The following is a 12440-nucleotide window of genomic DNA, read 5'->3' on the forward strand; positions in this document are numbered from 1 at the left end:
CTTTTTCATCATCCCAAACAGAAACTATTTTCATTAAACACTAACTCCCTATCCCCCTCCCCCAGCCTAACACCCACCATCTTCTTTCTGTCCCTCCTCCAGGGACCTCATAATGAAATCATATAGCATTTGTTTTTTTGCGTCTGGCTTATTTCACTCAGCATAATGTCCTTAAATCTCATCCATGTAGTAGCTTGTGTCAGACCTTCCTTTTGGTGACTGGATAATATTTCATTGTATATAGTGACTATAGACACATACCTGGACAACCATGTCCCAAACACAGATAGGTGCAAATGTTCTGGAACAGGCCCATTCCTGGTCCATTTGTGGCCTAGCGAGGAGGCCAGTGGGCTGGAGTGGAAGGAGGGAGGGAGCGAGGAGTGGAGACTGGAACCCTCCATGAGTTTGGATGTTCAGAGTATGGCCAGGAGTGGTATAGAACTGGTGTTTAGTCTCTATTGCTGGCAGACATTGGGGCATTTTGAGCCTGGGAGCCACATACTTTGACCTATAATTGAAAACCATCACTCTGGCAGCCAAGCAGGGAATGGACTGCAGGGGGCAGCATGGCAGCCAGGACACCAGGGAGGAGGCTACAGTGATGTTATTGTTTCACTGCTTTTCTCTATTGTTTTCTTGTTTCCAATTTAATTGATTTTCTCTCATCCTTTTACTTTTCTCCTTTCCTTGGATTGATTTTTCTCTTTTCCTAGTGTCATGAGGTAGCAACTTAGACTAGAAACTTGAGAAATTTCTTTTCTATTATAAGCATTTTAGTGCTATAAATTCCCCTCTAAGTAGTGCCTTAACTGCTTTCCACACATTCTGCTATGTTATATTTTTATTCAGTTCTCTATTTTTTTAAGAATATGTACTTTTATTAATTTCAGAGAGGAAGGGAGAGGGAGAGAGAGAGAAACATCAATGAGGAGAGAGAATCATTGATCGGCTACCTCCTGCACATCCCCAACTGGGGATTGAGCCCAAAACCTGGGCATGTGCCCTGACCGAGAATCGAACCATGACCTCCTGGTCCAAAGGTCAACCACTGAGCCACACTGGTTGAGCTCTATTTTATTTCCTTTGAGACTTCCTCTTTGACTCCTGGCTTACTTAGAAGTAAGGTGTTTAATTGACAAATATTTAAAGATTTTTGCATTGTCTTTCTATTATCTATATATATAAAAGCCTAAGTGACCATCTGACCCATAGCTATGACGTGCATTGACCACCAGAGGGCAGATGCTCAATGCACAGGCATGGAAACATGGAACAGACTGATGAATCTCAGAGGGAAGGGGGAGGGCGGGAAGAGATTAACCAAAGAGCTTATATGCACTCTAGATTTGTGCCCCAGGGGGGTCTCTCAGCCTGGCCTGCGGGGATCGGGCCGAAATTGGCTCTCCGATATCCCCTGAGGGGTCCCAGATTGCAAGAGGGCGCAGGCCTGGCCAAGAGACCCCACAGGTGCACAAATCCTCTCATTAATTTATATTTGATTTCATTATGTCTAAAGAACATAGACATAATTTATAAGAACTGTGTGATTTCAGTTCTTATAAATTTCTTGAGGTTCTATGTTGGTGAATAATCCATGGTTTTTGGGAAAAAAAAAAGTATTTTTGTCGTTGGGTAGAATTATCTATATATCAGTTAGATTGTATTGGTTGAGTTTGTTGTTTACATCTTCTAATTCTTTCTGATTTTCTGTCTAGTACCTCATCAACTGATGGAAGTCCTCAGCTATAATTGTGGATTTGTCTATTTCTCCTTTGAGCTTCATAATTAAGAGACTGTTGTTTGATGTATGCACATTTGGGATAGTTATCTCTTCCTGGTTAATTGATCTTTTTATCATTATGTAGTGTCACTCTTTGTCTCTAGTAATTTTCTTTGCTCTGAAGTCTATCTAAGGTCTGTGTATGTATTGAATACACCTGCTTTTTTAAAAAAAGTTACTGTTTGCATGGTGTATCTTTTTATCCTTTTACTTTCAACCTTTGTAGTTGAGTTTGAAGTGATTTTCTTGTAAACAGCATATAATTGGGTACTTTGTTTTGTTAATCCTCACTCAAGGATATTTTTTTCCATTTTATTTATTTATTTTTTTTAAAGAGAGCCGAAGGGAGGGAAGAATGGGGGAGGGGGGGGAGAGAGAGAGAAACATGGATGTGAGAGAGACACATGCCTCCTGTACGTGTCCTTACCAGGGCCAGGGATTGAACCTGCAACCCAGGTACATGCCCTTGACTGGGAATCGAACCCATGACCCTTGGATTCGAGGGCCAATGCTCTAACCACTGAGAACACCAGCCATGGATAATTGGGTTACTTTTTAATCCAATTTGCCAGTCTTTGCCTTTTATTTTTAAAAAAATATGTTTTTATTGATTTCAGAGAGGAAGGGAGAAGGAGAGATAGAAACATCAGTGATGACAGAGAATCATTGATTGGCTGCCTCCTGCATGGTCCATACTGGGGATCGAGCCCGCAACCCTGGCACGTGCCCTTGACCGGAATCGAACCCAGGACCCTTCAGTCCACAGGCTGACACTCTGCCTACTGAGTCAAACCGGCTAGGGCTCACTTGTATTTTTAACCATTTCTTTGATTAGAATCTAAGTAATGTGTACAGATTTCAGTTAGGTTGATATGTATGTTTTAAATCTTTTATCTTTAGGCTTTCTGTCTTCCCCTTTTTTTCACTTTTCCTGGTGGTCTGTCCCATAGAACTTCTGGAGTCTGGATGTTGTCATTTCTTGTGAACTGGCAGGTAGAGCTGGACCCATGCTGTCTAGTCCCACAGCCATGGGCCACGAGCTGCCGAGCACTTGCAGTGTGGCCCGTGCACACTGAGATGTGCCCTGAGTAGGCAACACTGGCTGTATTTTGAAAAAAGCTATTAATCTGTACTTTCTGTTGAATTTGGCTGTGAACCAAATACTGCTCTGAAAAATACAGTCTGCTATTTAAAAAAGGCTATTAATAATTCTTTACTACTCATTACATATTGAAATAATCTTTTGTGTACATTGGGTTACATAAAACATATTCACATGAATTTCATCTGTTCTTAACTTTTTGAACGTAGTTCCTAGGAAATGTGGAATTACCCATGTGGCACCTGTTTGTGGCTTGTGGTCCTTTCTGTTGGACATTGTGGATGTACTGTGGAACCTCGGTTCTTGAACTTAATTGGTTCCGGAAGGCTATTTGAGAAGCAATTTGTTTGAAAACCGAATCATTTTTCCACATTAAAAATAGTGTAAATGGAATTAATCCGTTCCACACCCTCAAATGCTTCCGTTTTAACCTTTCTTATATACAGCACATGTCTAATGCACTGTTTAATCTATAAAGACTCAAATTTATCAAAGCACCCCCCACTAGCCTTAAACGAATTTTTAATATATTGCTGCATCTGAAATGCAATCACTGGTTAACTGCTTATCAGTTATCCAATCAACAACAGTTTTTCTACCTATTCAGTTGCCTGTGATTAGCACTCTTGCTGGTTTATGTTTTAAAATTGTGCTAATCATTGATTTCACCAGCAACAAAAGCATTCTCTCCTTTGTTACCTGAGAGACGCTTTTTGTCATGCTGAGGTATCAACATGAAAGGGTTGTCAGATTGAAAACTGAAGATTCGGTCTAGACAGCCACATCCGAGAAACAGGTTTGACTGTCTGTGGAGTCATTTTAACTTAGAGGAGCTTTTGTATTTTGATGACAGCAAATTGATCAGACTTTACCTTGGTGATTCCTGCATGATGGGCCCTGTTCAATCGGCCTCTCCTGGCCGGAAGGTTAGAACTTAACTCTCACTGTATCACGTAATGAAACTGTTTTATACTCTGCTTTCTTTTATCTTGTGTTTGATTTAGTAGGACTTGAATTGGCAAGGGCAGTAGCTACATGAATGCACTAGGGCCCTGAGGAGACTCTTATTCATTGTCATTAGAGAGGTGCTCATATGCTCCGAGAATGTGCTGGGTGGCCAAGTCCTTTTGGAGGTGCCTTAGCAGGGCTGGCCAGCTGGAATGTTCTAATGGCTTGTCTCTCACAGGAGTGGTTCTCTCAGCAACTGTCGGATCATGTTCGTGGATGAAGTTTTCAAGATTGAGCGTCCGGGTGAGGGGAGCCCCATGGTTGAAAACCCAGTGAAAAGTGAGTTCTGATTCTGCCCTCTGTGTCTCCCGCATGGGGGGAGGGGCTCCTGTTTCTTTGGCTGGCCCTGCCCAAGCTGACCCCAGCTGCTGTGTCCAGGGAAGAACAAGCCCTTCTGCAATAAGTGCAAGGATAACCCAAGCAAGCCCTGCCATGAGTGTTCCTGCAGCCTGTGTGGGAGCAAGCAGGATCCTGACAAGCAGCTCATGTGTGATGATTGCGACCACGCCTTTCACTTATACTGTCTCAGCCCGCCTCTCAGCAGTGTTCCCACGGAGACGGAGTGGTGAGTGGATGCCTTGAATGCTCCAGGGGTGGGCTTGGGGCTGCGGTGCTGAGCTATCCAGGAGAGGGGGCTGGCGGGTGCCAATAAACAACACGAATGTTGTCTGTCCCTGGTAAACCCATGAGGGGCAGTGAGAGAAATGGGGTGAGGGAACGTCCTGTGACTCAGGTGTGGCCTAGGCCTCTGGGTAACTGAGGGGAGGCAGAGAGCCGGGCATCTCTGCATTGCCCAAGAGCAGGTTTGTTGGCCATGGTGCTCTTGGCACAGACTAGTTACTGCCAAAGTCATCGAAAGGTGGGGTTACACCAGGCTCTGGTGTTAGCACCCTAACCTGTTAACTGTTGTCGCTATAACTTGGAGGTGGCTGTTGTTTATAACCCCCTCTTTGTGGAGATGGGGAAACTGAGTCAATGGCAGTGAGGAGGTGCCCATGGAATTTCCCTGGGGGAGGTGCTGTGAAATTCCCAGCAGGAGAGGGACAAGAGTCTGTTCAGTAGAATGTTCTGTGATGATGGCAAGGTTCTCACTCTGCACTTCCCACGACGGTTGACACTCCACACATGGCTACTGACCACTTTAGATGTGGCATGTATGACCAAGGAACTGGATTTCTTGTTTAATTTTAATGAATTTCCCATTTCGGACAGCTCAGGAGGTTGGGAGCTGGAAGGAGCCAGCTATGTCTGCAGGCCTAGTAGGAGTGGGGCGGGCTAAGGACAGAGGGTGATGTCCCTGTTGTCACAGGTTCTGCCCTAAATGTCGAAATGACTCCAGTGAGGTGGTGTTGGCAGGGGAGAAGCTGAAAGAGAGTAAGAAAAAGTCGAAAATGGCATCGGCCACATCGTCCTCGCAGCGGGACTGGGGCAAGGTGAGGTGGCCCCCTTGCTCTGTATACCCCTGGCAGCTCTGCCTGCCCTCCCATGCTCGCTCACACTGTCTTCCGTCTCTTTCTGGACCGGACAGGGCATGGCGTGCGTGGGGCGCACCAAGGAGTGCACCATCGTTCCATCCAACCACTACGGACCCATCCCAGGGATCCCTGTGGGCACCATGTGGAGGTTCAGAGTCCAGGTACGTGTAAACATCTGGAATTCGGCCTCAGGCACTGATCTTCCAGAAGCCCCTTCGCCGGAGAGGGCTACCCTTTGAGCAGGTGGCATGGCTGGAATTAAAGCCAGCTCCTCCTGTGCTGTGGCCCAGATCAGGGGAGAGGTTCTTGTCACAGGCGTGTTACACTCAGAGCAAAAGTCAGGCCCCTGGCTCTGCAAGCAGCAGCAGGTGGGTGGGGGTGAGCTTTCTACAGCAGCCAGTCCAGAAGGTGCCATTTGTTTCTCGGTGGTTTTCACAGGTCAGTGAGTCAGGAGTCCATCGCCCGCACGTGGCGGGCATCCACGGCCGGAGCAATGATGGGGCGTACTCCCTAGTCCTGTCTGGGGGGTATGAGGACGATGTGGTGAGTGGGGGTTGTTTTATTTATTTTTTAAATGTAAAATACACATAAGATGTGCCATATTAACAATTTTTAAGTGTACACATCTCAATGGAATTTAAATACATTCACATTGTTGTGTAACCATCACCAGCATTTATCTCTAGAACTTTCTCATCTTCTCAAACTGAAACTCTGTCCCCATTAAATGATAACTCCCAATCCCTCTCTCCCAGTCCCTGGCTCCCACCATCTACTTTCTGTCTCGATGAATTCTCTAGGGACCTCGTATGAGTGGAATCACACTGTATTTGTCCTTTTGTGACTGGGTTATTTCACTGAGCATAACGTCCTCAAGGTTCATCCATATTGAGCATATTGCAGAATTTCCTTTTTAAAGGCTGAATAATATTCCATTGTCTGAACGGACCATATTGTGTGTATCCATCAATGGATACTTGGGTTGCTTTCACCTCTTGGATATTGTGAATAACGCTGCTGTGAACATGAGTATACAGATATCTCTGAAATGCCCTTCTTTCAATTTTTTTGGCTAGAGACAGCCTAGAAGTGGCATTGCTGGGTCACATTTCATTTTTTGAGGGATCTCCATAGCATTATCCACAGCAGCTGCCCCATTTTCCATTCCCCCCAGCAGTGCACAGGGTTCCAATTTCTCCATATCCTCATCATCACTGGTTATTTTCTGTTTCTTTGACAGTTGACATTCTAGGGGTGTTGTGGGTTTGTTTTTAGTGGCGTCTTTCCTCTGTGTGGAGGGTTCAGCTTGCCCTTCCCTGTTGCAGGACAATGGGGAGTCTTTCACGTATACTGGTAGCGGTGGTCGAGATCTTTCCGGCAACAAGCGGACTGCAGAACAGTCCTGTGATCAGAAACTCACCAACACCAACAGGTTTGCAGAAACAAGATTTTCTTATTTTTTCACCAACTCACTTCTGCCGCATCCTCTAGCTGCTACCCAGGGAAAGGGGTTGGTTCTGTTTTAGGGTGTCATGTCCACGAAGATTCCCTCTAAGAATGTGGTAGAAAATATGGATGCTGAAAATCCACATCTTTCTATCTCTGCTAAAGACTTTGTGAGTCATTCAATGCATTAGAGCAAGCATGTCAAACTCGCGGCCCATGGGCCACATGCGGCCCATAACGAATATTTTTGTGGCCCAGCCAATATAATGGAATGTAAGAAACATTTTAATAAAAATTTCATAACTTAATTTTTATAATATCCTGTTATACATAATTATTAATAACGAACTACAACGTTCACTAATGACTGATCACTATAATCGTGTTGCATTCATTTCCCTTAAGTGTCTTACATGTAGACGCACCATTTCTCTCCACTAATACTAGCAGTGAATATTTTAGCAGCCAATTGCCACGTCATTAGCCTTGTACTGACTTGTTTGGTGTGCGCAACAGGAAATATTTCGCTTTGGGAGAACAAGAGAAATAGGTTTATTTGCATTACGCTTATTAATTTGTGCAGTTATTCAGTGTCTGGTAAGTTAATGTTCAAGAAAAAAATATTAATTTTTATGTTAACGATTACTCATTTATTTCAGTCCTTTGTATTCAGCATGTCTCTATTGAAATAAACCTACGTTTCTATGAAAGTTGAAGCTTTTGTTTTTTTTGTGGCCCACAGAAACTTAAAACTTATTTGGCCCGTGTTAGCCTTTGAGTTTGACATGCTTGCATTAGAGTGAATTTTTCCCTGTAGAGGCCAGATAATCTTTTGGCTTTTTGAACTGCATGGTCTCTGTTGCAGCCAATCAACTCTGCCAACATAGCACAAAAGCAGCTGCAGAACTTACATAAATAAACACGCATGGCTGTGGTCCAATAAAAGTTGATCTGAAAAGCCAATCAGTGGGCTGAAGTTCGCTGACCCCTCAATTGTAGGATAGGGAAAGGTATTTTGTTGTTGTTGTTGTTGTTACTCCTCATCCCAGAATATTTTTCCTTTTTTTTTTTTTTTTTTTTTGAGAGTGAAAGGGGGAAGAGAGAGAGAGACATTTGATGTGACAAAGTCACATCAATTGTTTGCCTCCTTTTTGCGAACGAGCCTGCAACTGAGGTATGTGTCCTGACCGGAATCAAACCTGGGATCCTTCAGTCTGCGGGCTGGTGCTCTATCCACTGAGCCAAACTGGCTAGGGCAGGAAAGTCTTTGTAAGCATAAAAAGTATCATAAAGCCTTGCCCTGGCCGGTTTGATTCAGGTCAGAGCACTTATCTGGGTTGTAGGCCCCATCCCCATTAAGGGGCGTGCAGGAGGCAGCTGATGGATGTTTCTCACATCGATGTTTTTTTCCTCTCTCTTTCCTTTCTCTCTTAAATCAATAAAAAAAAATCTAAAAAAAATGTATCATAAAGCCCAAAGGAAAAGATAGATTTGATGACCTAAATATTAGAAATTGCATTAGTAAATCCATAAGTAAAATGAAGAGGCAGATGACTCTTTGGGGGAAAATCTGCAACAAACATGACACATGATTGTTATGCAAAGAGCTGTTGCAAATCAACAAGAAAAACTAATTTAAAAAAAGGCCATGCAGATCATTCACAAAAGAAATGGAAATCTCTAATGACCATGAAAAATAGTTCAACTTTAGTAATCAAAGAAATACAAATTGAAGTGATGGTGAAATACTATTTATTTCCCCTGTGAAATGCCAAGGCATAGTACTGGTGTTCCCCTATTGGTAGAAATACAAATGGGCACCTTCTTTCTAGAAAGGTGTTGAAAATGATCTTATGACACCAATTCTACTTCTAAAGTGTGTGATGAGACATGGGGAGGGGAAAATCTTGTAAGTAGTAATATTTATCTTATCAATATGTAAAATAGCAAAGTATTAGTACCCGAATTCTTTTTTTTTAAAGGGAAGGGTTCGTTGTACATTTGTTTAGTGGAATATTTTAATTTCAGTAGCTGTTAAAAATCATGTTTTCAGAAAAGATTTAATATGAGGAACTGCCCGTAAGCTAACATTAAGTGATACTTGCTGCACACAAACTAAGAAACTTGCTTAAAAATTACTGTTTGCACCTAGAAAACAGTTACATAGTTGCAGCTCTTTTTTCTTTCACACCCAATAAAGAGGTTAGAGTGCTGAGCCTGACCTCTGGTTGGCTTGCCCTGGCCCCTGTGCCCTTGGGCGAGACAGACCTGCCTGGCCAGCCCTTGTTTGCTGCCTCCTCTTTTTCTTTTCTTTTTTAAAATAAATTTTATTGATTTTTCACAGAGAGGAAGGGAGAGGGAGAGAGAGTCAGAAACATCGATGAGAGAGAAACATCTATCAGCTGCCTGCTGCACATCTCCCACTGGGGATGTACCCACAACCAAGGTACATGCCCTTGACCGGAATCGAACCCAGGACCCTCCAGTCCGCAGGCCGACGCTCTATCCACTGAGCCAAACCGGTTAAGCCCTCCTCTTTTTCTTTTAAACATTTTTTTTTTAAAATATATTTTATTGATATTTTACAGAGAGGAAGGGAGAGGGATAGAGAGCTAGAAACATCGATGAGAGAGAAACATCGATCAGCTGCCTCCTGCACACCTACCGCTGGGGATGTGCCCGCAACCAATGTACGTGCCCTTGACCGGAATCGAACCCGGGACCCCCCAGTCCACAGGCCGACGCTCTATCCACTGAGCCAAACCGGTTTCGGCCCTCCTCTTTTTCTTGATGATGTTCTCCCCACATGCTGTGCTAGTAGCTCGTGGCTCCAGTAATGAAATACCACGAACTGGGTAGTTTAAAACAACAGAAATTTTCACATATTTCTGGAAGCCCAAAGTCAAAATCAAGGTGTTACAGGGCCATGCTCCCCCTGAATTTCTGTGGGAGGGTCCTTCTTGCCTCTTCAGCTGGTGGCTACCAGCAATCCTTGGTCTCTTAGCTTGTGGCGGCATCACTCCAACCCCTGCCTCTGTCTTTACACGGTGTCTTCTGTGTGTCTGTGTCTCAATTTCCTTTTCTTCTAGGGACACTAGTTATTGGATTTAGGGCTCCCCTCATCCATTCTGACCTTCTCTGAACTTGACTTTATCTGCAAGCACCCTTTTTCCAAAGAAGGTCACATTCATAGGTTCCATGGGTTAGGATGCTCTTTCTTTTTGGGGGATACAATCCATACTATAGCATGTGACCCCCCACTCCCTCTGCAGGGCACTGGCTCTCAACTGCAGTGCCCCCATCAACGAACGCAAAGGGGCCGAGGCCAAGGACTGGCGCTCAGGGAAGCCGGTCCGGGTGGTGCGCAACGTCAAAGGCCGCAAGCACAGCAAATATGCCCCCACCGAGGGCAACCGGTACGACGGCATCTACAAGGTGAGAAGTCCTCCCTGCCCCCACCGGCGCCACCTCCAGTCCCAGATGACACTGATATGGGCTCTCACTTCCCACAGGTTGTGAGGTACTGGCCTGAGAAGGGGAAATCCGGCTTCCTGGTATGGCGATATCTTCTGCGGAGGGACGACGATGAACCTGGCCCCTGGACGAAGAAAGGGAAGAACCGGATCAAGCAGCTGGGACTGACCATGCAGGTGTGTGCAGGCCGTGCTCACCTGGCCCCCAGTCCTGATTTCAGCATCATCTTGCTGGTCAGTCACTTGGGATCATGGCAGGAGACCTGGGCTGTGAGTGCTCAGCTAGCCAGAGCCTGCCTTCTTGGCATGGAAGCTCTCCGGGGTTTCTCTTTCATCCTAAACGATGTCTAGGACCTGAGCTGGCCACACCTTGCTGCTGTCTACCGCATTTCAGTTCCGCAGCCAGTGGAGATTGGGGATGGGCAGATTGTGTTCATAGTTTTAGAGTTGAGATCTAGACTTGTCTTACCTGTGTTAGTAGATGGGTTTATCTGGGAAAAAAAAACAAAAAAAAAACAAAAGCAAAATACAACACACACACACACACACAAAAAAAAAACACACCAACAGAACTGGTGGAATGTAGAGAAGTCGGTTCTAAAGATAAGGAAGATTGGTCCCTCCCGGCCACCGCTTGCCTCTTTACAGAAATGGAATCTTCTGTTTTCCAAGAATTCACGCTGTGCTGGAATAGGGCTTTTGGCACTATAATTGTGGTGTTTTCTGTTTATTATTGTGAGGTGCTCTAACAACTGATAACTGTTTTAGGACTATTTAAGGAGTCTTAATTGTCACTGAGAATCTGATAGCACCTACCCTCTGGGGGCGTCACAAGGAGTTTTCTTTTGAACATAACGTGTGTACCTGGGTAATTTCAGAAGCTGAGGAACTGGGGAGAAAAATAGCTGTGGGACGGGAACATCAGCTTCTGATAGGAGTAGGGTTTTTATTTATGATTTCAGTTTCCATTGCAACTTAGTGTTTCTTTTAAAAAAGGTTGGAAATTTCTTGATGAAATATTTCCAAATCAGACGTGACTCTAGGTGCCTTAGATCTAGGGTTATAACAAAGTAATGCTTGTGCGGACCTGGAGCCCAAGGGCCTTCGAAATGAGGTTGGATGGCAGTAAGATCCCCTGGGGCAGTTTTTAGCAAAAAAAAGTTTTCTCAGGGTGCAACCACAGCAGAGCTGGAAATATATTTACCACCCGACCTCTATGGGAAAGTTTGCCTACCCCTTAAAGGAAATAATAAAGATAATAAAATTATCATGTTGGCTGGATCTGATCCTAAGCATTTTACCTGCACGGTCTCATTTAATGCGTCACTCTCACTCTGCCAGGGCAGGTTAGTCCTGCATTCTTTGTAAGTGCGGTGATGAGATTGCTGCTCCAGGCTCCTGAGTGGAGGCCTCAGATCTGAGGCTGTAAAAGTAGAAGGAGTTAAGGCTTTTAAGGCTGGTATGGGGCCGGGGGAGGGAGTGACATTGAGGTGAGGGGAGATGGGAGATGACAGGAAGTGCGGAGCCAGTGTGGCAGTTGTCAAAGTGGGGCAGTCGCCAGTCCCCAATCCCATAGGGAGTCTGGATCACCCAGGAGTCCCACCGCTCCAGCCTGTTCTCCAGCCGGTGCCTTTGCCCTTTTGCAGTATCCAGAAGGCTACCTTGAGGCCCTGGCCAAGAAGGAGAAGGAGAAAGAGAACAGAAAGAGGCCGACTGAAGAGGTAGAGGAGAAGGAGGAAGAGGAGGAAGAGGAGGAGGATTTCACGTCCCCCAGGAAGGGCAAACGGAGGAGTAAGTCAGAAGGTAGGTCTCTCTCCATGGGCAGCCTGTCCATGTGCTCTGGGCTCGCCCGCCCTTACCACTCTGCTCTGTCTCAGGTACCTGCTCCCCGAGAGTTACACCCAAGAAAACCAAGGTGGAGCCTTACAGCCTCACAGCCCAGCAGAAAGGCCTCATCAAGCAGGACCAGAGCAACACTAAGTTGTGGACCGAGATCCTCAAGTCACTCAAGGATGGGCCGGTGAGCACCCGTATGGCCTGAGCGGCCTTCCTGAACCCTTAGCTTGCACCCCCACCCCCTTTCTCCACCATTTTTTTTTTATTATAACAAAATAGAAATAACATAAAGTGCATCATCTTAACCATTTTTCAGT

General features: G+C 45.0%; 1 protein-coding gene across 2 annotated transcripts in view; it reads left to right on the forward strand.

The window, feature by feature from the left end:
• Window positions 1–12440, forward strand: part of UHRF1 (ubiquitin like with PHD and ring finger domains 1) — a 40971-nt gene that overhangs the window by 20486 nt on the left and 8045 nt on the right. For both annotated transcript variants that reach the window (XM_080672268.1, XM_080672267.1), the window contains exons 6-15: window positions 4072–4172; window positions 4272–4458; window positions 5203–5326; window positions 5422–5529; window positions 5807–5911; window positions 6694–6800; window positions 10087–10249; window positions 10327–10464; window positions 11934–12090; window positions 12165–12307. In XM_080672268.1, coding sequence (XP_080528394.1) covers window positions 4072–4172; window positions 4272–4458; window positions 5203–5326; window positions 5422–5529; window positions 5807–5911; window positions 6694–6800; window positions 10087–10249; window positions 10327–10464; window positions 11934–12090; window positions 12165–12307 — 1333 coding nt within the window. The remainder of the gene's footprint in view (window positions 1–4071; window positions 4173–4271; window positions 4459–5202; window positions 5327–5421; window positions 5530–5806; window positions 5912–6693; window positions 6801–10086; window positions 10250–10326; window positions 10465–11933; window positions 12091–12164; window positions 12308–12440) is intronic.

The sequence above is a fragment of the Plecotus auritus genome (genome assembly GCF_963455305.1).
Source record: "Plecotus auritus genome assembly, chromosome: 6".
Classification (NCBI taxonomy): Eukaryota; Metazoa; Chordata; class Mammalia; order Chiroptera; family Vespertilionidae; genus Plecotus; species Plecotus auritus.